We start from the raw sequence: 22,590 nt of genomic DNA, 5'->3' as shown, positions 1-22,590 counted from the left end.
CTATTAGTTACTAACCATGATTGTTGACGTAAAATATTGACTCGCACACGTGGCCATTAAGTATTTACGTGTGCGATATCGCCAAATTAGTTTTGAAAATGAAGTACAAAACATTCTTTAAAGAGTTTAAAAAATCTCAAAACAATCACTAAAAAATTTTAAAAAATCCAAAATAGTTTTTTTGAATTATTTATATATAATTATTTTAATTTTAATTTATAAATTTTTTTATTTATTTATCTCAAATTTGATTATTCATATATACAAAAAAAATTATACATTGTCAAATCTTAAATTATAAATTAATTTTAAAGTTTTCTTTAAAAAAAATTAAAATAATTAAATAAATTTATATTTATTATTTATCATGCAAAATATTAATTTAATTTGTAAATATCATATTTTATTATCATTCTTTAATGATGAATAAGAGAATGAGTTAGTGAAAAATTTTCATTTAACATTAAATTTTTTCCATTAACAAAAATATTTGTGCAAATGCTTATAAAAATAATACTTTAAAACTTGCATGTAATGCAAACTAAATTATCTTTGTAGTCAAATTTATAAATTTTAGTCAATTATAAGTTCAATATGAATGATTAACAAAAGTAGAGATTATTGGTATACTTGAAAAGCTAAAAAAGATATCTCTATCATATTACTTAATTTTTAAAATCTTATTAGACATTATTTATTTATTTTTATTCTTTGAATATCAGAAAAATTTTGAATATATAATATTTAAAGAAAAAGGTTCTTTAAATATAAAAGATTAATTATCACAATGTATGCATTATTAATATTTTATAAATTATATATTATTTATATTTTTTAGTATTTTATAAATTATGAATATATATCTATTTATATTTTTTATTTATATAATCAAGCTGAGAAAACAATGCACTGACTATATAGAAATATTAGATTACTAAAAAAGATTGTGTAGTACTACATATTTTAGAAACGTATATTAAGAATTAAAACACATAAAAAAAAGTAGTGTAGTTATTAGTTATGAGTTTCATGTTTTCATCTTATTTTTTTATGTAATTTAAATAAAAAATATTAATTTATTCAAATAAAATTAAAAGTATTTTTTATATTTATTTTTTAAAAATCTATTTAAATATAAAATAACTTTTTTATTAAAAAATATTAAAAAAATAAAAAATTTAAATATATATATTTTTTAAATCAATCCAAACTTACTCTAAAAAAAAAACAATTGTTGGCCGAATATTAAAATAAAAAAAAGTGGATTTTAGTAGTCTACCAACTTGCTATGAAATAGATATTAGTTAAGCATTTAGGAGAAAACTATCTGCACCGGACGTTTCTTGAGTTTGCTCAGTCACTGATACATGCTACGAGAGAGTTCTTAACTGGAAAGAACAAGGGAAAGTGACTATCATGCCCCTTCTTCCCACTCTTCACCTTCAAATTCTTCAGTGTCTTCACCTTCAACACTTGCAACACTGAGAACCCGTTAACGGAAATGGTTTGTGTTTATAGCCTCTCTCGTTTTGACGCAACCATTCCTCCCTCTTCATTCCTCGGTTCCTCCGTGTCATTTCCAAGCACTCATGTCGTTTCCAACCACAAGTTCTCGATACTATCAATGACTATTAAGCGAAGCCCTAAGCGTCTCAAATACACCGCTCCTCGTTTCACCAAGGTCTATATACTTCACTTCATTTACATTGAAGCCACGTTTTTTGATACATATTACAATTGATCCCAAAAAAGATTTTGATTTAGAGAGAATACTTTGATTCTTTTCTTCTATACTTGTCTTAATGCGAGTGCTATTAACCTTGTTGCGCACTATGGATTCAATAAGCAGGAGGATGGGTTGGTGTACATTGAAGCTGATCCATCAGGCTCCGACACGTGGAAATTGGAACCAGTTGTTAATCTCTTGAAAGAAGGTGCTGTTGGTGTTATCCCTACCGATACCCTGTGAGTCCTTCTCAATCCTTTGGGGATTTTAATTTAATGTTGTATTCCCTTGTCTTTGTTCGTTAGTATCTTTGAATTAGCATATTTTAGGAGAAATTGTATGTATTATCATTTTAATCTAATATTATCATTTTAGGTTAATTCAATTCAAACATACACAATTAGCTTTTTTTCTACCTATATTTACACTAAAATATGACGTAAATTGATTGATGGATGCACAAGGTTAATGAATGTTTTACCTTCTTTGTCTATTTAGATATGCTATAGCATGTGACTTGAGATGCCAATCAGCTATTGAACGACTTCGTAGGTCGGTAACTTTTTGCTAATATTGATTCTTGTGTGTTTTTTGTTGCCACTGAATGATTCCATTTTTTTTTATCCCTAATTAACTTAAGAGTGTAGTGTTTTGTTGCAGAATCAAGAATATAGAACCTTCTAAGGTGAGAAACACATACAACTTCTCTCAGTCAGTTAGTCTTAGTCAGTTGTTAATGTGCTTTGAACTGGCCAGTTGCTGGATATTGGGTACCTATTTCGCATTATGTTGCCATGTCACATGCTTGTAATCACTTTATATTCAGTTAGGTCTCATGATATCGAGCACGGTTTGAAATTTTGTACATTTTCAATGCATATCTGTATATGTATTATTAGTCAAAGTCATTCGCAATTCCTCTGTGCTTGCAGCCTCTTAGCATCTTATGCCACTCGTTTCGGGACATAGACAAATTTACGACTGGATTTCCTCGTGGTGATGGTCAAGGCCATGCAAATTTATTCAAAGTAGTTAAGCATTACTTGCCTGGTCCAGTAAGTATGCTCTCTGGTCCCTAGAGTAAACATTTTGTGAATTCATGAATATTATAATGTTTCTTGGAGACAAATCCACAGGAGGAGCATTGTATAATCTCACGTTAACAACAGAGACAAAAATTCACTTCACTACATTATATAATCATGCATCCAGGCTCATATCTATTTCCAGTTAGTTTGTAGCTTTGTACTATAAGTGACTTGTACATATCATCGTAAAAGGAAAAAATAACACTGGTTACAATTGTTTATTGAAAATGTACAAACTTAAGTCACAAAAGCTGCTTGTATAATGTGAGATCTCAATGAATAAGTAGCTTTGCATTGTATTCAATGATTATTTGAACCTTTAGTGTTGTCTTCTGAACTATTTCTATGCTATTAATTCATCTCTACATGTTGCTTGAGGTATTCTAAAATAGATCAAAAGGCACTGTTGTGTCATATCTTGCCTATTCGTCAAGTATATTAGTATATTATGTAATATTAAATGTATTTATGTGATGAATTCCTATTATTTGGATATGTTGTCACCACTCACAAACATCTTAGCGTCCTTGTCATATAGTAGTAGACAGTTACTTAGTGACTCTGTTTATGATTAAATGACAGTACACTTTCATCTTAATGGCAAGCAAAGAATTACCTAAGCAGTGTATAAGGGTTGGGACTTCATCTGCTAAATATGCATCAAGGAAAAATGTGGGTGTTCGTATGCCTGATGATGCCATTTGTCAAGCAATACTTAAGGAGATGGATTCACCATTAATATGTACAAGGTTTGTTCAATTTGTTTGATCTTTTTTTATTCTTTGCATTAGGAAAGAGATATTGTTGTTTGAATGACAGTGTTGTCATGAGACAAAAAGTGGGTTGAGTTAGCTACACCCAAAACCACACACTTTGATATACATGGTTGAATGCAGCCATATCATAGAAATGATGTTGATAGTTAGAAAACTAACTAAAATCATTCTCCATGGTAAATCATAACCAAAATAAGTAATTAGGCATTGACCCCCTCCTTTTCGTAATTGATTCACGAGCATAAGAAGCATGATAGTTTTTGCATATGATTTAATATTTTTCTGATTATCCTTGTTTTAGCATCAAGTCTCTGAAGGAAGATGAGTGGATGATTGATCCAGTTATGATAGCTGATACATATGGACCAGAGGTATCAAACATTCATTTATGTGCGTATTTGGTTCATAACTAAGATTTCTCTTCTCCGTTTAAACAACGCCCGCTCCAAAATAACAGTACATATTATTGGCATTTGAAATGATTCTTAGAAAGTAGGCCATATCATTTTCTTAGTATATTAATATGTAGGCATGGCAGATTCTAGGTATGCATGCTTCATATGTTTTTCCCTTTTTCATTTGGTCGAACGTATCCATGCTTTTGAATCGATTCATTACAACGCTATTGATACTATTTTCTATCCCGGCTATAGCAAAAAAAAAAGCTTGTGACAATTAAGATTATGAACTTCATTTTAGAATTCTTTTACCCAGTGATTAAAGAAGTTATATTTTGAAAGGAGAAGCACCTAAACACCTTTATTTTGGTTTTCAGGGTCTTGATTTCGTCGTTGATGGTGGTGTACGAGTGGCTGATCCATCCACAGTGGTTGACATGACAAAAATTCCTCCCAGAGTCCTTCGCGAAGGAAAGGTAGAATTTGTAAAAGTGTAGGTTACAATTTTTTTTTTATATTTATTTATTTATGGTTCTGAATGGCACAAATTACCTTTGCAAGTTGAAATAATGGGCAAGACTCATCTAGAGTTCTGGTTGAACTTTAGAGAGTAAATTGCAGCATTTGAACCGTTGTTGAGAAAATCAATAGTTTTAGATTATATTTTTAGCATTTATTTTTATCTTATGAATGTTGATATTGTTAATTTTTTTCCCACCAATGGTTTAGGTACTATATAAAGTGTAGGTCACATTTCAGTAGGGCTAAATCTCACAACAATTAACAAGAAGGAAATAAAAGAAGTTAGCTTTTTTTAGCTAAGTGCTAACTATCATGTCTATCGTTGATGCTAGATAACCAATGTTTTCTTTACTTCTTTCCTTGGCCTCAATGGCCCAAAAATTGAAAATAGAATATGTAATATGATTTTTCAGGGTCCTATTCTACCATGGATGGTTTTGGAAGATGATCAGAAAGCTGATGTTGATAAAGATCTCATACCGGCTGCAATTTGAAAGATAAACATTGATTCTTATGGAAGACTGTACAAAAACTTGTCAATGATTTCTTTTGTCTTTTCCCATTTGACCCCATCTCTCCCAATGAATTTTCCTTTGTTATTTAGTATTACTCCTTTTTTGGGCATACAAGAACAAACGAAGGAAATATATGTATGAAAATTGTAAACATCAAAGAAAAACTGTTATATGCACAGCATAGATATTTTGTGTAAATAGCATCTCATGTCTTCAGTTTCACACTAGACATATTCTTTATTATCTTTATACACTTCATTAATGATGTAAGAAATATCAGACAAAATACTTATAAAAGCAAGTTTATCAGATACTTATCGAAAAGATATAAAAAGTATCAAACTATGATGGAGAAGTTAGAGTTCATATATATGTTAAGAATAGAATAGTTTATTTGTCTTTAGCGTTGACAAGAGTAAAGATAAGTGTAAGATTCAGTTAACATGTATTTTAAAAATTAGAACATATGATAATATTATTATTGGTGAAGTTTTTAAATATTTTTTAATAAATAAAGAATAATTATATTAAAAAATTTAATTTTTTATATTTTTAATTAAAAATTTTAATTTGTAATTTTAATAGGTACTTTTAAGATACAAATTTATCAAATTTCTCGGTCTGATTACGGGTTATTGTTAAATTATAAAATTGGTAATGTGATATTATTAAGTCTTTTTGACCATTAAGTTTAAGGAATTTTTTTAAATAGATAATTTAATTATTTTATTTACTGAAATATATAATTTATAACGCATTTATTAATTTGTATAATTTGGCTACAGTAAATGTCTAAAATTTGGCTACAGTAAATTTCTACTGGTTCGCTAGTTTATTGGTTTAACCGATAAAATCGGTAAAATCGATAATATGTAAATAAAAAATATAAAATAGTAAAAAACTTAAAAAATTTAAAATACATATTTTTACCAAAAGAACAACTAAATCTCAAATTTTAAAGACAACTAATACAAAGACATAAAATTAGTTAGTGCTACTACAATAATATCTTAATTTGACACAATAAGAATACCAATCCATAATATCAATAAATTTGAATACTAATATCAAAACAGATAACTTTAATCACAATATTAACATTGAAATAGATAAATATTAATAAATTTTTAGTAAAGTTTATATTTCTATTAATAATGGTACATAATTAAAAATATAATTAATTCAAAAAATAAAAAATACAAAATTAAAATTAAAATTAAATTAGATATTTATAAAATTATTTAATTCAAGGATTTACTATATAATTAGTCTTTGTCATAGATAACATTGAAAAGCATAGTGACATCGTGGCAATGAAGATGGAGCTAGAGGACCGTAGGTCGCACTGGATCAAAGGTAGAAATGCAGTGCTATGGAGCATCGTTATTGGACCGATTTTTATCGAATTTGACCGGTTTTTACCGATTCATGCCAATTTTCATCCTTAAAAGGTCCAAAGAACGAACTGAACCGGTTTATGATTTGGTTCACCGATTTTTTGGTTGAACCAGTCGGTCCGATTTGGTTTTAACAACTATGCTAGTTTTTCTATTTTATTTATGGTGCATCAACTTCATGTTTTCCATCTTTCAATTTGTATGAGTTGGGCACAATTATTGTATTTATTTATCATTCATTTTAATTTCTTCTACCAACCTTTTTAAGTACTAATTATACATTAAAATCATAGAACTCACTTTTCTTTTAAATCGTATCATTTAATCAAAGAGTTCCGACCTAGTTTCAAAACCAAATCATTTAAACCAAAGTTCCAAACCAAATTTGAAAATCATTCTGAACCTTAAAACTTTTTCAACATGATTCAAGACCATACCAGTTAGAAATCGAAAATCATAATCAAGGTTCTGAAAACCGAATCGGTCATCGAACCGCTCTAGCTACTGGTTCACTGGTTTAGAGGTTCAATCGATTCGACCGTGGTTGAACCGAAAAAACCGTTTTATAATGAAATAATAAATAAAATATAAATAAACACATGAAAATATAATTATAGTCTAATCTAAACTTTAAAATATCATTCAAATTAAAAGTACTACATAAACCAAAATTTTATAATTTCATTCAACTACAAATTCAAAAGTCAAAAAATAAAACAACCAATCAAACATGACATAGCAGCATCAAAATGATCCAAGTTTGTCATCAATCATCAACCCTACCAAGTGGAATAAGGTTTTTGGTTGTATATCTTTCTTATTTTAGCTTAAGTATTTGATTAGGATTTGCTGAAACATATATTTTCTAGGTCCTGTCATTCACCCAAAAGAAGAAATTCTACCCTTAAATGTATCATCAACTCATCATCATGTTAGCAACCGTGGTTTCTAAAGAATGTACACCTGTGAATAACTAACAACCCGTCTACAATAGAGCAGGATCATCATCACCGCTTTTTAAGATGTCCATGTTTAATCTTCATTTACATAATTAAACAAATATTTATATACCAAAAAATGTAATGAGAGAATCTTTCAAAGGTACCTCTCCTGCAGCTTTTTTTGAAACTTCCCCCTCCGAAGCTAGAGCTCGGTCAGCACATAAATGGGAATGAGCCACATTTCCAACATAAGTGAAATCATACATGTTATTGCCATCACCAATAATGAACTGTTCAAGAGAGAATTAAAATTAAAGAATTAAAAGACTTTAAGAAATTTTCTGGTAATAAGTTACATGTGCATATTGCTCTGTCCAAATCCCCCTTTATTTTTGGAAGCACAAAGGTTTTCTTTATTTGCAACAAGCCAATTTCTTTCAATTCATGGATAATTTGAATCATCAAACTATGTCCCACTCAAGATTAATTGTCCAGATTAATTAGCTACTGAAGGAGAGTACAAAAATTTATTAGGGCACTCACTATAAATGCAGTGCAAAGCATAGCCTTCAGCAGAAACTCACATTAAGAGTCAGGAAGTATGACTGAGTATGCCATATCATCAGCTACAAGGCTCTACAAAGCAGTAAAGTCAAGCTAATTGCTAACTCTTCTCATTCTTCTCAGCCCAAAAGGGATAGGATATAAGAGCAGAGAACAGATCGAATAAACATTAAGCCTGCCTAAATCACGCAAAAACTACAAAAATGTATTATGTAGCCCATACTCAAATTGCTACATGAACACAAAGAAGAATCAAACAGAAATTGCAGATCAAGCACGAATTCAAAATTCAATAAAAAATAACTCTAAATCCAGAAAATCAAGTACGCTTAGAGACAATTAAAAAGAAAGTAGAATTATAAATCAAGTACGCTTAGAAATTATGATAATACTAAAAAAATAGATTTAACAACCCAACCAAAGAATCAAGAACAACCCAACCAAAGAACAAATTAGAATCAACCATAGGGAGGACAATGGAAGAATAAAACTAAATCAGAATCAAACCAACAATAAGAATAAAAAAGTTCAGAATAAAAACAAATCAGAATCAAAATCAAACAGAGGCTCCATTACAGATTCAAATGCAAGGAAGGATGACGGCGCTGGAAACGGAGAGCTGGCGACGGAGGCAGGAACAGAGATGGCACCGGCGACGGTGGAATAGAGCTTCGCGACGGAGGCAGGAGGCGAGCCCGACGACTATTCTTCCACTACTGAGAGTTTGAGACGTTAGCTGAGTGAGGGACCGAGTGAGCTTCGAAGCTCCAACCGGCGACAGCGTCAGGAGGTCCGGCGGCTGAACGAAAGGGAGGGACTGAGCTCGCTGGCGTTGAGAGGAACGGCTAGCTCGAGGGTGATGGGAGGGACAAGAGAGGGTGTAATGCTGCGCCGTTGGAGAGTTGGAGTTAGGGTTGGCAACTGGTAAGGGTTGGGGCTTACTTACTGAATGCTAAACGTCTAAACGGTGCGTTTTGAGCATTTTTGTGCAAAGTAAAAAAACTGGCCAGGTCCCGGTTCGGTTCGACTGACCGGTTACCGATCGATTTAGCGGTTCAATAACGGTTTTTATTTTTTCCGGTTTTAGCATATAACCGAATCGTAATTCTCACCGGTTCGCGGTTTGACCGGCCGGTTCGAACTGGTTTTTAGAACATTGATCATAATTAAAAACCGCAAAAGCATCAGTCAGTACTTCCCTTGCCACTAGTGCTGGACTGCACCCATCAACCAATATGCCGCAAACTCCATGAACAAATTTTCTGGAACATGCTGAGCTCGTAACGCATAGGCTAGGTTAGTCATCCTCACTAACTCTCCGTTAACGTGATCGACCTCGTCCGTGAGTTGCCATTCGGATTTTCTTTCCACACCAAACAATCGATATCAAGGTGATCAGTCTCAATATCTCAAGCTTATTACTTCAATTATCCCCAAAAACACTCACAAACAAGCATGCTATACATATCAAACAGATATCCTAAGTAGCACGAAAGAAAAATGACCCAAAGTATGCAACGAAGCACAATCGGTCCATCCCTCAAGCTCACGAGGACGAACCGCTCTGATACCACTAAATGTAACACCTCGTTGCCCTAAGCCTTACCTCTAGCCATAAATCAAAGGATAATGAAGTTCCACGACAATTCTAAAGCTTATATTATATAATATATGTCCAAGAATTTATATAACTAGAAGCCCGATGAAAGAATAAAGCTCAAAGTCATGTAAAGCGAAATTACAAAACGCGAAGCATTCAAACCTGATAATTAAACGCTTAGGTACAGACAGAACAAGACATATATAATATATATAAAACCTTGTAGATAGCTCCAAGATACACAAGGTAGTACTTAAATTAAACAAGACATATATATAAGTATGATATACAAAAAGAGGACTAGTCACAGCCTGCGTAGTTTAGGCCAGCTAGTCAAACTGAATACAATAGAGTTTTGAAGTTTAAAACAGCTTATACAATTTATCTCTCCAATCAAGCCTCTAAGGCCACAAGGTTATATAAATACAAAGGATGAGAACTGGAGGTTCTCAGTATGGTAATAGTGCCCAGTATATGAGATGTAAAGTTCCGGGACGCCAAAGGCAATCCTAGAACTTCACACCGATATAGATATTCAAGCTTAAACCAAATTAAATAACTTAAACCATAAACCATAAACAGGGTTATCTAAACTTAGGAAATTTCAGACTAATACTAATCACACCACTGCCACAACCTTCGCGAACCTAACCTCCATGCGATCCCATCGCCACCGCCTACCTGACCTCCGCAGCACCAAACAATCACAAGTATATGCAAACAAGTAAAGCACAGGTAATATTCATATATAGCAAGTAATTCAAGAAGCAAGTAGGCATATTATACATTTAGAAAAACTGCAAGTAATAAAAGAAAACAAGCACATAAGAGATGCATATGATGAATGTCTGTCCTATTGGCTGTGATATCACATGTCGGTTATAGTGCCAAACCCGACCTGAAATTCGGACAGCAACTCTCGAATTAGTCTCTCTGTTGCACATACTCAGGAGGACTAATTCCGAGGGATGAATGTCCTACCACCTTCTCCTTTTAGAGGGAAACGTTCCAAGGGAGAGTGTGCTACCACCTTCCTCTGGATGCCACATGATTCTGAGGGATACTGCCCTACCACCTCGCAACCAGAGAGAAAACACATACTCATCAGGAGGAATAATTTCGAGGGATGAGTGCCCTACCACCTTCTCCTTGAGGAGAAATGTGAGTGGGAAGCCTAGCTTCAACCCTCATATCTGAACATAGGCGAGAGACTGCCATAGCCCCTACGATGGAGAATAAAGCATATCACAATCACATAATCCATCTCAAAGGCCACTGCTCATAGCACACTTCCATTCATACTCATTCCATTAACCATAATCCTTCATTTTCAAGTTATAATGTAATCATAACCATCATCAACTTTTCATTTACATCATAATCATTCTTCTTTCTCAAAATCTCCTCAAATACATACTGCACAACTTAACGTATACTAATTTCGTCCACAACATTCCAGGACCTAAGTCATCGGCTCTAAACGCATGTATAAATTACCAATTTAGTTCACTAAACCATCTCTATTAATCTTAGGGCCTAATTACTCGATAATACTCTTAAATAGCATTTGAAAAAAGTTTAGAAAGTTAGAGAACCCTTAAAAATAAAGAAAATCATTTTTTCAGCAAAACAGGGTGTATGCATATGCATACTTAAAATTTTGCCCATCTCGCGTACGCATACAAGAGTTTGCATATGTATAGGCGCCAAACAAAATGGCACGCTTGCGTATGGGGGGTTCGTGTACGCATACCCCTCCAGACTTGCAAAATTCTGTAAGTTGCAAAAATCAGTTTTAAACACCAAACTTTAAACGTTCATAACTTCCTCTACAAAAATCCATTTCCATCAAACTTTATATCAATTTAAAACTTTTGAAATCATCTTTAATTTAAGATAAAAATCAATTAATTTTGAAAACTGAGGCTCAAGTTATGATCTACCAAAGTTCACCAAAAATCAAGTTTTACACAAAACATCAAAGTTCTCTAATTTCCAAATTCCATAACCAAAACATACCCCAAACATCATAAAACACTACCTCCTACATCAATTCACCATTTCATAGCATTTCCATCAATTTGATCACCTATTCTCACTCATTCTCTTCCAACTCTTCCCACCACAAATCCAACACAATTCACAACTTCCAAATCAAAATATCAATATTAACCGATTTGCACAATCCAACCATTCATAAGCCCCATCAATCCTATGACACATTTAATCCTCATAATTTATATCATTCAACACCAATATCAATTCCTAACATCATTCATCAACATCAACAAGCATCCAAAGTCAATATCATTACTCAATATTATCATTATTCAACTTCACTCTCAATAATCAACAACAATATCACAATTCATTAAAATTATCACAAGCATCAATAGTCATAATCCACAATCAACAATTTAAACCTATCCTATGGTCCACTAGTTTAAGTGTTCAGAAACATTACATATTACATAGAGAAAACTAAAATCATACCTTGGCCAATCCCCAATATGCACAACACACCAAAACTTGGATCCCACAAGCTTCCAAAAAGCCAAGGCAACTCCAACAAGCACTAAAGCTCAAACTAACATCATATATATATATATATATATATATATATATATATATATATATATATATATACCAAAATCAAAACCTAAGATTCACAAAATAACTAAACACAAGGATTTAGTGAAACCTTACTTTACCCAACGAGATTAGGGGTAAAATCCAATAATTACTCGCTACTAGAGATCATCTAAACAATCAAAATCACAAAACTTACTCAAATCCAAAAATGCAGAATTATTAGGGCTGGAAATTAGAGCTTGAGTTTAAATTTTTTACCAACAAAACTTAAAAAGAAATAAAGAGGACAAGAGCTTCACGTGGCCATAAACGGCTCGTCAATCGGAGCTCCGTAGCTCAAGTTATGAGCAAAAGAGTGAGAAAGTGAATAGTAACTTCTCCTCTCTTCTCCCTTCTCTATCTCAGCACCTCCCTTCTTGCTTGTGGGTGAAAATGAGCTGAATTTCTCATTAATAGAGTATATATATATATATGTTGGGCCTTGGACTCGGTTTGGGTCCGATCCAATCCGTTAGCATTTTTTGTCTATTTGACCCACTTTGGACCAAAACCTTTAAGATTAGCGCCCGATTTTCGATTCTAAATTATTTTTATCCTTTCAAAATAATAAATTCAATTTTCAAAATCTTATTTTTCTCAAAACACGGTACTGAATAGACTAGAGCCGGTACTGCCAGCTTAAGCACCGGTACACATTTTTACAAAAATCTTTCGCAAAAGATATATTTTCCAACTCAGAAAAATTCATTGAAATCAAATTTCACCTTTATATTTTATAAATAACATTTTTATATTTTTGAACCTATTTCGGATAATTAGATTATTATTTTATTAAAGCGATTTTACGTGAAAACTTTAGTTCTTACACTGCTGAAATTTGGAACATTGACAAATCCTAGGAGATGGTTCGTTTGTTATCCTCTATGAAAGGTAATACATTTTATTTCCAAGTTATTTTACAAGAGAACTCATTTGAAGGCTATCTTACTGTTTTCTCTTCTGATGGAGATAATGAATGACAAGTATTTTGTATGGGTTGATGAAATTGATGGAGATTGGGAAGGTCTGGCAAGGGCACTCATAGGAAGAAACAATGATAATTCCCATGCTATGTGTGATGTAGATGCTAATTGTAATTTTCAAATAGAAGGATTTGTGAGACTGACATGAAGATTATGATGAAGATAGAAAAAATTCAAAGAGAAATTAGAATTCTTAGGGTGTGAATTAGGGCTAATTTTTATTGTTTACTGATATGTTTAGGGTGCAATTTGTTGCAATTAATAAAGAACTAGGTGTGTATTTATGGATATATTGGCACACATGTTGCAAATAGAGAAACTTTTTGCATCATTTTTTATCTTTTGTATTGGGTGAATTTGTAGACAATTTATAGCAACAAGCTTTTTGTTTCACACATTTGTATTAAAGAAGTTATGTTTCCCTGATAGAAGATTTTTTTTGACAATTTTAACCGCAAGAAATTTAAAATTTGTCAAAACTAGCCATAAAGGTTTTAGAATTATTGATAATAATAACCATTAAAATATCGTGAATAGACAAATATAGCCTGTATTTTAACCCACATCAACACACTAGTAAAAACCTAGTTTGAAAATACAGCAATAAACATGCTGAGGAAAAAAAAAGCAATAAACATGTTTAGAAAAAAACAATAAACACTAGATGGGACATTATTACCCAATATTTCATAAATCATAAATCAAAATATGATTGTCATAACCTAGAGAGTACATATGCAATCAAAAAGAACACAACCTATATAACCAAAAGATGAAACATGTGCAAAGTTAACAACTCCCAAATTACAAAATACTCAAAAGAAGAAAGTTTATATGTTCATTTTATGACCCAAATTTACATAAACAAGATGGATCTACATAATAGCTATCTAGGTGTTTGGAGTAGAGTTGTTGCTGCCACTTGGAGCTCTATTACTATTTCCATTAGACAAAGTTGATGCAGTTTGTGGTTTGAACCTTGGAAGTTCCCATCTACTTAGAGTAAAACCCCTTGCTGTTGGAGTTGGCATAAACTGCATGAATTTAGAAGTGGTTGTGTCTTTGGAGTTGTCTGTAGGAATACAGTAAATAGTCTCATAGGTGCAATGGTTGGGTCTTTGGCTTCAGAGGAGAAGGATGTGGTGGGTTTGGGTTAAGTGGAGATGGTTGTAAAGGAGGAGGCCTCCTGAGATTTCTTTTAGGATACCTTTTTTATAATTGGTTGTCCTAACAATAGAGGAAGTTGGTGGCCTAGTTGGTGGAGGTATAATTGGAGTTGGCATTGGTTCCAAGTCATCCACAGTAACTTACTAAAAAAAAATACCAACATTTAAGATGGAACTATATTTTAAAATGATTAAATTACTTATTTCTTCCTTAGTTATTGAATTACTCAAACATTTACCACATTTGTTGATGCCTCAGCATCTGCCTCCTCTAATGTCTCCTCCTAATGCATCTCCTGCTCCATGACAGCCTCTTCATCAAAGCATCACCAGTTGCACCATGCTTTGCTGCTGCTGTAGCTTGGCCTTATAGTCCCTGTCCAGATGTTGCTACATCTCCCCTTGCCATTGCCTCCTTTTTCTATCACATTCCCTGCTATTATGCTCAATCTGAACAAAAACAAAATGACAAATTATCGATTCCAACACATATATATATATATATATAAATGCGAGAATCTGATGGAACAACTATGGATACATTATACCTTGAAACAATATTTGCAAGTGATAGGACGATATCTTTTCTTTGCTCTATGGGAATTGGGATTTATTTTAGGACCATCCTTGTTAATATCTCATTTTTTGGTAGGTCTTGTAATTGATTTTCTATAAATCGGAGGCAGTTCGTGTGTGTATTCTGTTATTTTTCAGTATTCTTAGCTTGATACAAGATGGACAGTCCAATGATACGTTGTGCTATATGCTCCCATTGTCAGCCAGTTGTGTGCATACGCTTCAGGCCTCTGATTTTGGTATGCAATGGCAGCACATGCATGCCTACATGGTAGGTTAGTTAGCTGCCACATCCTGCAACTACAAGTTTTCTTTACCCAAATCAACATTGACCTTCACTAGTAACTTCAAACAGATTTTCTTCGTTATCCCTGAATGAAAATAGCCTCCAATAATTGCTTTCTCTCTTCTCTCTTTCTAGTCAACTCTGCTGAACTGGTGTAACTATACCCATATAACCCACTAACGCCTTTTTGTTTCTTGCTAAAATTCTCATTACATAACCCCTAACTTCTTCCAGCATTATAATAATTAGCTTCCCCTTCATCTTCTTTATCTTTCTATTGAAAGTTTTACAATTGTTATTCGTCAAGTTGTCCACTTTAGGGTACTCACTGAAGTGAGATCTGGGCCATTGTTAAGGTATGATCTTGTTCAAATACTCCTAATTCAGCGAATTTAGCTGTTTAAGTCTATCCATTGAAGCTGTGAACGCTTGAAGAGTAGTAGATTTGGAACAAGCCTACATGACCACTTCCATTTCCTTATTATCCCTCTATTGCTTCCTAAAATTCTTCCAGATATGTATGGCACAATATTTATGATGAGAATTAGACACGATATCTCGCACAACTGGATAAGACCTTAGTGCACAAACATAATTAATAATAGGGAAAAAGACAGATAGGTCCCTGACTTTTCAAACTTTTGACAAATACATCCCTGACAAAATTTAAATACAAAAAAGTCCCTGACTTTAACAAACGGCGGACAATTTAGTCCTTCCGTCTATTTGCCTCTCATACACCTAACGGAACTGGCTGACGTGGCTGAAACGGTGTACAGGTGTCCGTTACGGTGCCACGTTGGAAGGGGAAAAAGTTCGAAGGACAAATAAGTCCTTGACGTCATTTTACAAATAAAGTTCGAAGGACAAATAGGTCCTTGAGAATTTTTTTTTCATTATACTTCTATTATGCTTCTATTATGAGAATTTAGTTTATAAAATTAGGCTAATTTTTTTTTGTATGGAAAAAATATTGGTATTTTTGTTGAAAATGGGAGAATGTGGTGTAATTATAAATGGGTGGATTTTTTTGTGGGAAGTCAACACGTGGGGGGCGTGGTGCAACACGTGGGGGGCGTGGTGAACATGTGGCATCATTCTGGCCAATACGTGGGGGGCATGTTGAACACGTGGCAGCATCTTAGCCAACACATAGGGGCGTGTTGAATAATTTCCACAATACTGTAATACACTTCAAATGTCAATATTCAACCAAAACACTAATTTTCTTTCCATATTAAAAATAATTTCTGATAAAATTATGCTTGTATTTTGAAATCTAGTTAACTTGTTTTATTCTACAATTTAAATTATTTGTATTAAAATTGTAGAAATTGGGCTTGTTATGTTTCTACTCTTTTTCTTAAATTGCATTAGTTTAGTTTTAGTGCATTTGTGTATTATATTAGAATTTGTTAAATTGCATTAGTTCAGTTTTCATCATACCAGTGTCATTAGTTAGCATCAGTTCATTTATGCATCAAGTTAGCATTAGTTCATTTGTGCATCATTCATATATTAAGTTAGCATTAGTGCATTTGTGTATTATATTAGAACTAGTATTTTTATGCATAATAACATTACGAGAATATATTTTTTTTAAATTATAGTTCACTTTGTTCAAACAGTATAAATTATGCATGACACAAAAGATTTATAAAATTAAACTACTTTTACAAAAAAGTCGTAAGTTGATAAAAGTTTTTGACTAAGAAGACCAAGATATCTGCAGATAAAAAATTAAATAATAAGATTTTTAGTTATTATTTTTATATGAAAAAGTCTAATTTTTTATTAGTAATTAATTTTAACATTCGTTATCTAAAATTTAAAATAATTTAATGTGTATAATTTTACATTTAAAATATTTTAATTGTAAAAAAATATCGAATGACATATTTTGATTTGTCAAATTAATAATATAAAATATAATTATATATAGAGTAAAAATAGTAGAGAGAAATATAAAAATGAAGAGAGGTAGATGAGAGAATTTAGGAAATGAGTTTATTAATTTTGAAAAAAAAAATTCTCAAGGACCTATTTGTCCTTCGAACTTTATTTATAAAATGACGTCAAGGACTTATTTGTCCTTCGAACTTTTTTTCCCTTCCAACGTGGCACCGTAGCGGACATCTGGACACCGTTTCAGCCACGTCAGCCAGTTCCGTTAGGTGTATGAGAGGCAAATAGACGGAAGGACTAAATTGTCCTCCGTTTGTTAAAGTCGGGGACTTTTTGTATTTAAATTTTGTCAGGGATGTATTTGTCAAAAGTTTGAAAAGTCAGGAACCTATTTGTCTTTTTCCCTTAATAATATGGCAAGTAGAATGAAGGAAAGCCTATCATAACAAATAAATAAATAACAGTGAATATATTTAATGATGACAAAATAAACAACATAAGCAACTGAATTGTCTATGTACCTTTTACATATCTGATATTAAGTTGAATCCATTAATGCCATGATCACCAATATCATCTTGCAGGAGCTCCAAAAACCACTTCTAGCTGTCCTTATTTTCAGACTCCACAATTGCATAAGCTATGGGAAATATATAATTATTGGCATCTTCTCCAATCGCAGTAAAAAGCTGTCCTTATTTTCAGACTCCACAATTGCATAACCTATGGGAAATATATAATTATTAGCATCTTCTCCAATCGCAGTAAAAAGCTGCTCCCCATAATAACCTCTAAAAAAAGTTCCATCTAGCCTAATAAAAGATCTACATCCCTCCAAAAAACTCCTAAACAAACATAAATTCTCTCGAAAAGGAAACTTTGTAAATCAACCATAGGAGTTATATATATATATATATATATATATATATATATATATATATATATATCTTAACTGTTGATCCTGGATTAGTTCTCAACAGCTCCTTGGCATAATCACACAACTTTGCATCTTGAGCAGCCTCTGAACCCTCAATTTGCTCTCTTGCCTTGGCCATTGACCTATAGATCTTCCTTTCAATGACAAGGACATCATATTTTGTCCTAAAGAAGTTTTCTACCTCTTTAACAGTCATCTCAGGCTGATTCTAAAGCTTTTTCTCTAATTCATCTACCACCCATTTTCCATCAGCAGTTTTACAATGCATCTTTCTCTCACAAGTGTGCTCATTTACGGAAGTATTCCCTTGATAACTGGCTGAAAAACTTCTTTTGGCACAATATATTTGCCACGTACATTTTTCATCATCACATATGGCCTTACATCTCTCCGAATCTATCCTTGGAAAGAAAAGATTTCTCCCTAGATTTATGTTAAACTTTCGCACATCTTTTCTAAACTGTGCAAGTGTCTCAAACTCCATTTCTAATTCTAAGTGAACCTGTCTAATAGGGGCATCTGCATTACCTTAGAAAAATACTAGAACTTCACCATCAGATTCACTTGCAAGGCTATGCAAGTCCTCAGACTCATAGCAATGGTTCCCTGTATTCTCGTCTGAGTAGTCTTCCTGATTAAGTGGAATAAAAATTTATGAAGGTCGTGATGGATCAGCATTCGGTACAAGGGCTTGGCCAGTAAGGGAAGGTCTTTTTGTGGATCTTTTCTTCCTATCCTTTTTACTTCCAAACACATCTTCTTCAATGTTATTGTTTTGGCCTTCCAGAGCATTGATGGTCACAGACGGTGGTATGGGTTGTGCCTCAGTTTTTAACTATGAGAGAGGGTCAATGTGAGGGAATTGATATATATTGAGTGAGACATTCAGCTGGTGGAACCTCCCCAGAGGTCAGATTAGTAGTGGATCCAGATGAGTTGTGGTTGGGATCTTGGGGGTAATGTAGCATTATAACCCAAACTGTAAAATTCAGTAGGGTTAAAAGCTGTTGGATTAGTTTTGGGTGCAACAGATTCTATAGACTTTGGCTGTTGAGGTTGGTTCAGATCAGTACATTCAGGTGGTTAGGAAGGTGTTTGTGGAGGTTGGGAAATGATATTGTCTGTTTGAGGGTTTCTAATGGGGTTCTCAATAGGTTGGTTGCTGGTTTCAAAATTCGGAACAATGCCAACTGAACTTGGGCCAGGTTTATTTTTGGCCTTGCCAACTTCTTAGGCCTGATCCTCTTTATCAGCATCTTTTATAACAACTGGTTTACTAATTGGGTGTTCTGTATACAATTCAATTATGTTCTTATTTTTCATAATAGCTTTATACATCCTTACAATATCCAAATTAAACCTCAGAATTCTCAACCCATCATTCATATCCATCCCAGGATGTAGCCAATAAAAGTCAGATATCAAAGGATAACCTATGTCCTTAAGTAGGTCATTGATGAAAAACCTATTAAATATATCAACATTTACTTTCTACACTTCAGTAGTTTCACCATCTATATATGACAACTTTCCATCTGATCCCCTTTGAAGTCTCCTTTTATGGTGAATTACTAATGTGATATATGTTGTGGTGGCCATTTCTGCAGAAACAACAATAAAAAGTAAAACCCCAACATCAACAATAATTTTATGGAACTGAAAAGCCAAAGCACAAATTTCAAGTTTTAGAATATCATATCATTACTAATATTAGTGTAGAAAAATATTCATATAAGAACCACAAATAATTATATACATTTAATTAGAGCATTCATCTTATACACTTTACGTTCTCAGTCAATTATCCATTGATAACATATAAGGAAAAAGTTAGTGATTAATACAATGATATTATCCATTGATTATATGTGATTACTCCATCAATGTATTATTTCAATTATCCCATTGGACAAATAAAGCTGGGTTGAAGTTGAAACCGAAATCGATTAGTAATTAATTAATACTTAATAACTTGAGTATAAGAATTTTTTATGATTCTTTCCCTTTGTAAGATTCATTTGACATGATATTTTTTAAGATCATGTTGATACTTTAAAAGAGCAAGCTGAAAGCATTCTAAAATAAGTGGTTGGTAGAATTTTCATAAGCTATAAGTTATTAGTTTTATGAACTTAAAATAAATTTAAATCAAACTTCAGAATACATAGATCAATATCTCAAACTGACATATAAAAGAATGAAAATAGGGTTTACTTGATCTTGAATTTTGGTCTTCAAAAGAAATTTCAAATTTTTCCTTATCTTGTTTAACTATAGTATTATTAACCCAAAATAATTGTGTTGGAGCTGACATATCTTTAATCACCATGGAAAAATGATATGCTGATTACTTGAAAAGAAATGCTAATAACAGTACGATAATCAAGAAGTGCTAAAATAAAGCCCTATTGTCACAGCTTAAAATAAAGGAAGAAGATAACACCTACTCATATCTAAAATTCCAATTTAAAGGTCATTAATCAAGCATAACAATGCACAAACAAAGCCCTAACACAATAAAAATAGTATAAAAAATCCATGTTCAAATACCACAAATAAATGAACCATAACTAATTAGTGGAAGAAATGGATGAACGATTACATATCAGTAGTGTTGCTTACCTCTCTGTGGCTGAACCTGTAGCATGAAACAAAAATAGATTTGGGGATGGCGACCAGCGGTGGTAGTGGAGGGAAAACATTGATTGCAGTGAGCTAACGGTAGTTTAGTGTCTAACAGTGGCAAATATGTTCTCCGGTGATTCCCAAAAAAACTATAATGTCTCTGCTAGGGCATGGTGGTTTGTGAGGTTAGTAAGGGAAAGGAAAGGGTCATTGGCGTGAATTAAACCCGGCCAACTTTTTGAAAAACAATTTAAATAAATGAAAAACAAAAATAAAATTCCAGCTCAACATTAAACGTGCCACCTCGGACTCTCAGCTAATGTCGTTGAGAAGCATTTGATGTCTCGATAGTTTTGGCAAACAGATCCGATCTTTTGTGGGTAGAAAGTTTGCTTTGATCTTCCAAGGGTAGTTTTGCTAGGGTTTGTATTTTTCATAAGTAGATTTGGTTATTTTTCTCTTAATTTTAGGCTTATCACCAAGCTTTCGAAGCTCGAAGCCGTAAACTGTGTGCCATTGTCAGTGGCAATGGAGAATGGGATACCAAATCGAGTGACAATGTTCTTGTATAAAAACTTCCAGCTTTTTTGAGCTGTGATGGTCATTAAAAGTTTTGCTTCGATCAACTTAGTAAAGTAATTAATTCCTACTATGAGATATTTTACTTATCCAGATGCTTGAGAAAATGGGCCAAGCAAGTCTAATCCCATTTTGCAAAGAGCCATGGTGAAGTGATGCTGATGAACTCCTCTGGAGGTGCTACATGGAAGTTAGCATGTAGTAGACATGGTAAGCACTTCTTGATAAAGTCGGTCACATCTTTTTATAAGGTCGGTCAGTAAAAGCTAGCTCGCAATACCTTCTTAGCCAGTGATCTTTTCCCTAGAGGTCAGAACACACTTTAATAGGGACATAGATACTACTCTTTTATAGAGGATATTGTGAACCAAAGTGTAGTTTTGTGCTTCTCTTATAAGTCTCTTTGTCTCCCTTTCTTCTTTAGGAAGGACATTAAACTTGATATATTCGATGATGGGAGTCATCCATCCCAAGTTTAGGTTGGAGACCATCAACATGTCTAACTTGTTGACTTCCTTGGCTACTGATAGTGTGTGGAGAGTTTTCTAGATCAAACTTCTTTTGTTGTCCTCTGGTTTGGTGATGGCCTGTTTGGAGAGGGCATCAGCTCGGTAGTTAAGCTCCCGAGTTATATCTTTGACGTCTGCTTCTTGAAATCAGGCTAACTACTCTAGTATTCTCTCCAAGTACCTCTTCATGTTGGGGTCTTTGGCTTGGTAATCCCCATTTATCCAGGAGGTTGTCACCTGGGAGTCACTAAACACTATGACTTTTGATGTCCCAACCTCTTTGGCTAGCCTTTGGCCAGTGAGCATGGCTTCATATTCAACTTAGTTATTAGAGGCTGGAAACTCGAATTTTGGTAAAATTTCTATCCGAGTTCCTTCTTCATTCTCAAGAATAATTCACGTCCCACTGCCAGCTTTATTTGATGAGTCATCCACATACAGGTTCCAGGTGGTGGAACTTCTTTGTAGTTCTCCTGTATATTCAGCTAGGAAGTCGGATAGGTACTGCGACTTGATGGTTGTCTGAGCATGACACTTCAAATTGAACTCGGACAATTCCACAACCCACTGTAACATCCGCCTTGTAATATCTGGTTTTTGGAGGATATACTTCATGGGCTGTTTAGTTTGGAATTTAATGGTATGGGCTTGGAAATAAGATTGTATTCTCCTGGAGGCTAAAACGAGGGCATAGGTAAACTTTTCTATTTGATGTTAGTTCAATTATGTCCCCTATAATGTCTTGCCTGTGAAGTAGACAAGTTGCTGCCCTTCCCTATCTTTAGGGTGAGGATCCACCAGACGAACTCGGGGAGTAGGGATCACCTTCTTCACCCCAGGGGAACTCGGCACAGACGGCTTCACAG

General features: G+C 33.3%; 1 protein-coding gene and 2 long non-coding RNA genes across 8 annotated transcripts; 1 reads left to right on the top strand and 2 right to left on the bottom strand.

Moving 5' to 3' along the window:
• Positions 1-1,276: 1,276 nt before the first annotated feature.
• On the top strand, positions 1,277-5,223 carry LOC112697196 (uncharacterized). Of its 4 annotated transcripts, none has more exons than XR_003151138.3 (9): positions 1,277-1,681; positions 1,850-1,965; positions 2,225-2,278; positions 2,387-2,411; positions 2,659-2,781; positions 3,397-3,563; positions 3,892-3,980; positions 4,366-4,464; positions 4,924-5,223. XR_003151138.3 is itself a non-coding variant. In XM_025750270.3 (9 exons), exons 1-9 carry the CDS (start codon positions 1,502-1,504, stop codon positions 5,002-5,004), a joined length of 915 nt encoding a protein of 304 aa, XP_025606055.1. In that variant the 5' UTR covers positions 1,277-1,501; the 3' UTR covers positions 5,005-5,223. The 4 variants fall into 4 exon arrangements, 2 of the variants coding, with proteins under 2 accessions (XP_025606055.1, XP_025606054.1); XR_011862551.1 differs by having other exon boundaries at positions 4,366-4,481; XM_025750270.3 differs by having other exon boundaries at positions 3,892-3,961.
• A 2,098-nt stretch (positions 5,224-7,321) lies between these two features.
• LOC112698259 (uncharacterized) lies at positions 7,322-8,881 on the bottom strand. Of its 2 annotated transcripts, XR_003151467.3 has the most exons (3): positions 8,504-8,881; positions 7,907-7,999; positions 7,322-7,653 (listed from the first exon to the last, which is right to left on the bottom strand). It is a non-coding gene; the product is annotated as an uncharacterized lncRNA (long non-coding RNA). The 2 variants fall into 2 exon arrangements; XR_011862553.1 differs by lacking the exon at positions 7,907-7,999.
• A 4,914-nt stretch (positions 8,882-13,795) lies between these two features.
• On the bottom strand, positions 13,796-21,193 carry LOC112697195 (uncharacterized). Of its 2 annotated transcripts, XR_011862550.1 has the most exons (6): positions 20,634-21,193; positions 18,540-19,612; positions 17,596-17,797; positions 14,856-15,676; positions 14,547-14,757; positions 13,796-14,451 (listed from the first exon to the last, which is right to left on the bottom strand). It is a non-coding gene; the product is annotated as an uncharacterized lncRNA (long non-coding RNA). The 2 variants fall into 2 exon arrangements; XR_011862549.1 differs by lacking the exon at positions 14,856-15,676.
• Between the last annotated feature and the right edge of the window lie 1,397 nt (positions 21,194-22,590).

Source organism: Arachis hypogaea, chromosome 6, assembly GCF_003086295.3.
Source record: "Arachis hypogaea cultivar Tifrunner chromosome 6, arahy.Tifrunner.gnm2.J5K5, whole genome shotgun sequence".
Lineage (NCBI taxonomy): Eukaryota > Viridiplantae > Streptophyta > Magnoliopsida > Fabales > Fabaceae > Arachis > Arachis hypogaea.
Note: the sequence above shows the minus strand (reverse complement) of the source record. Positions and strands in the feature narration are given on the sequence as shown.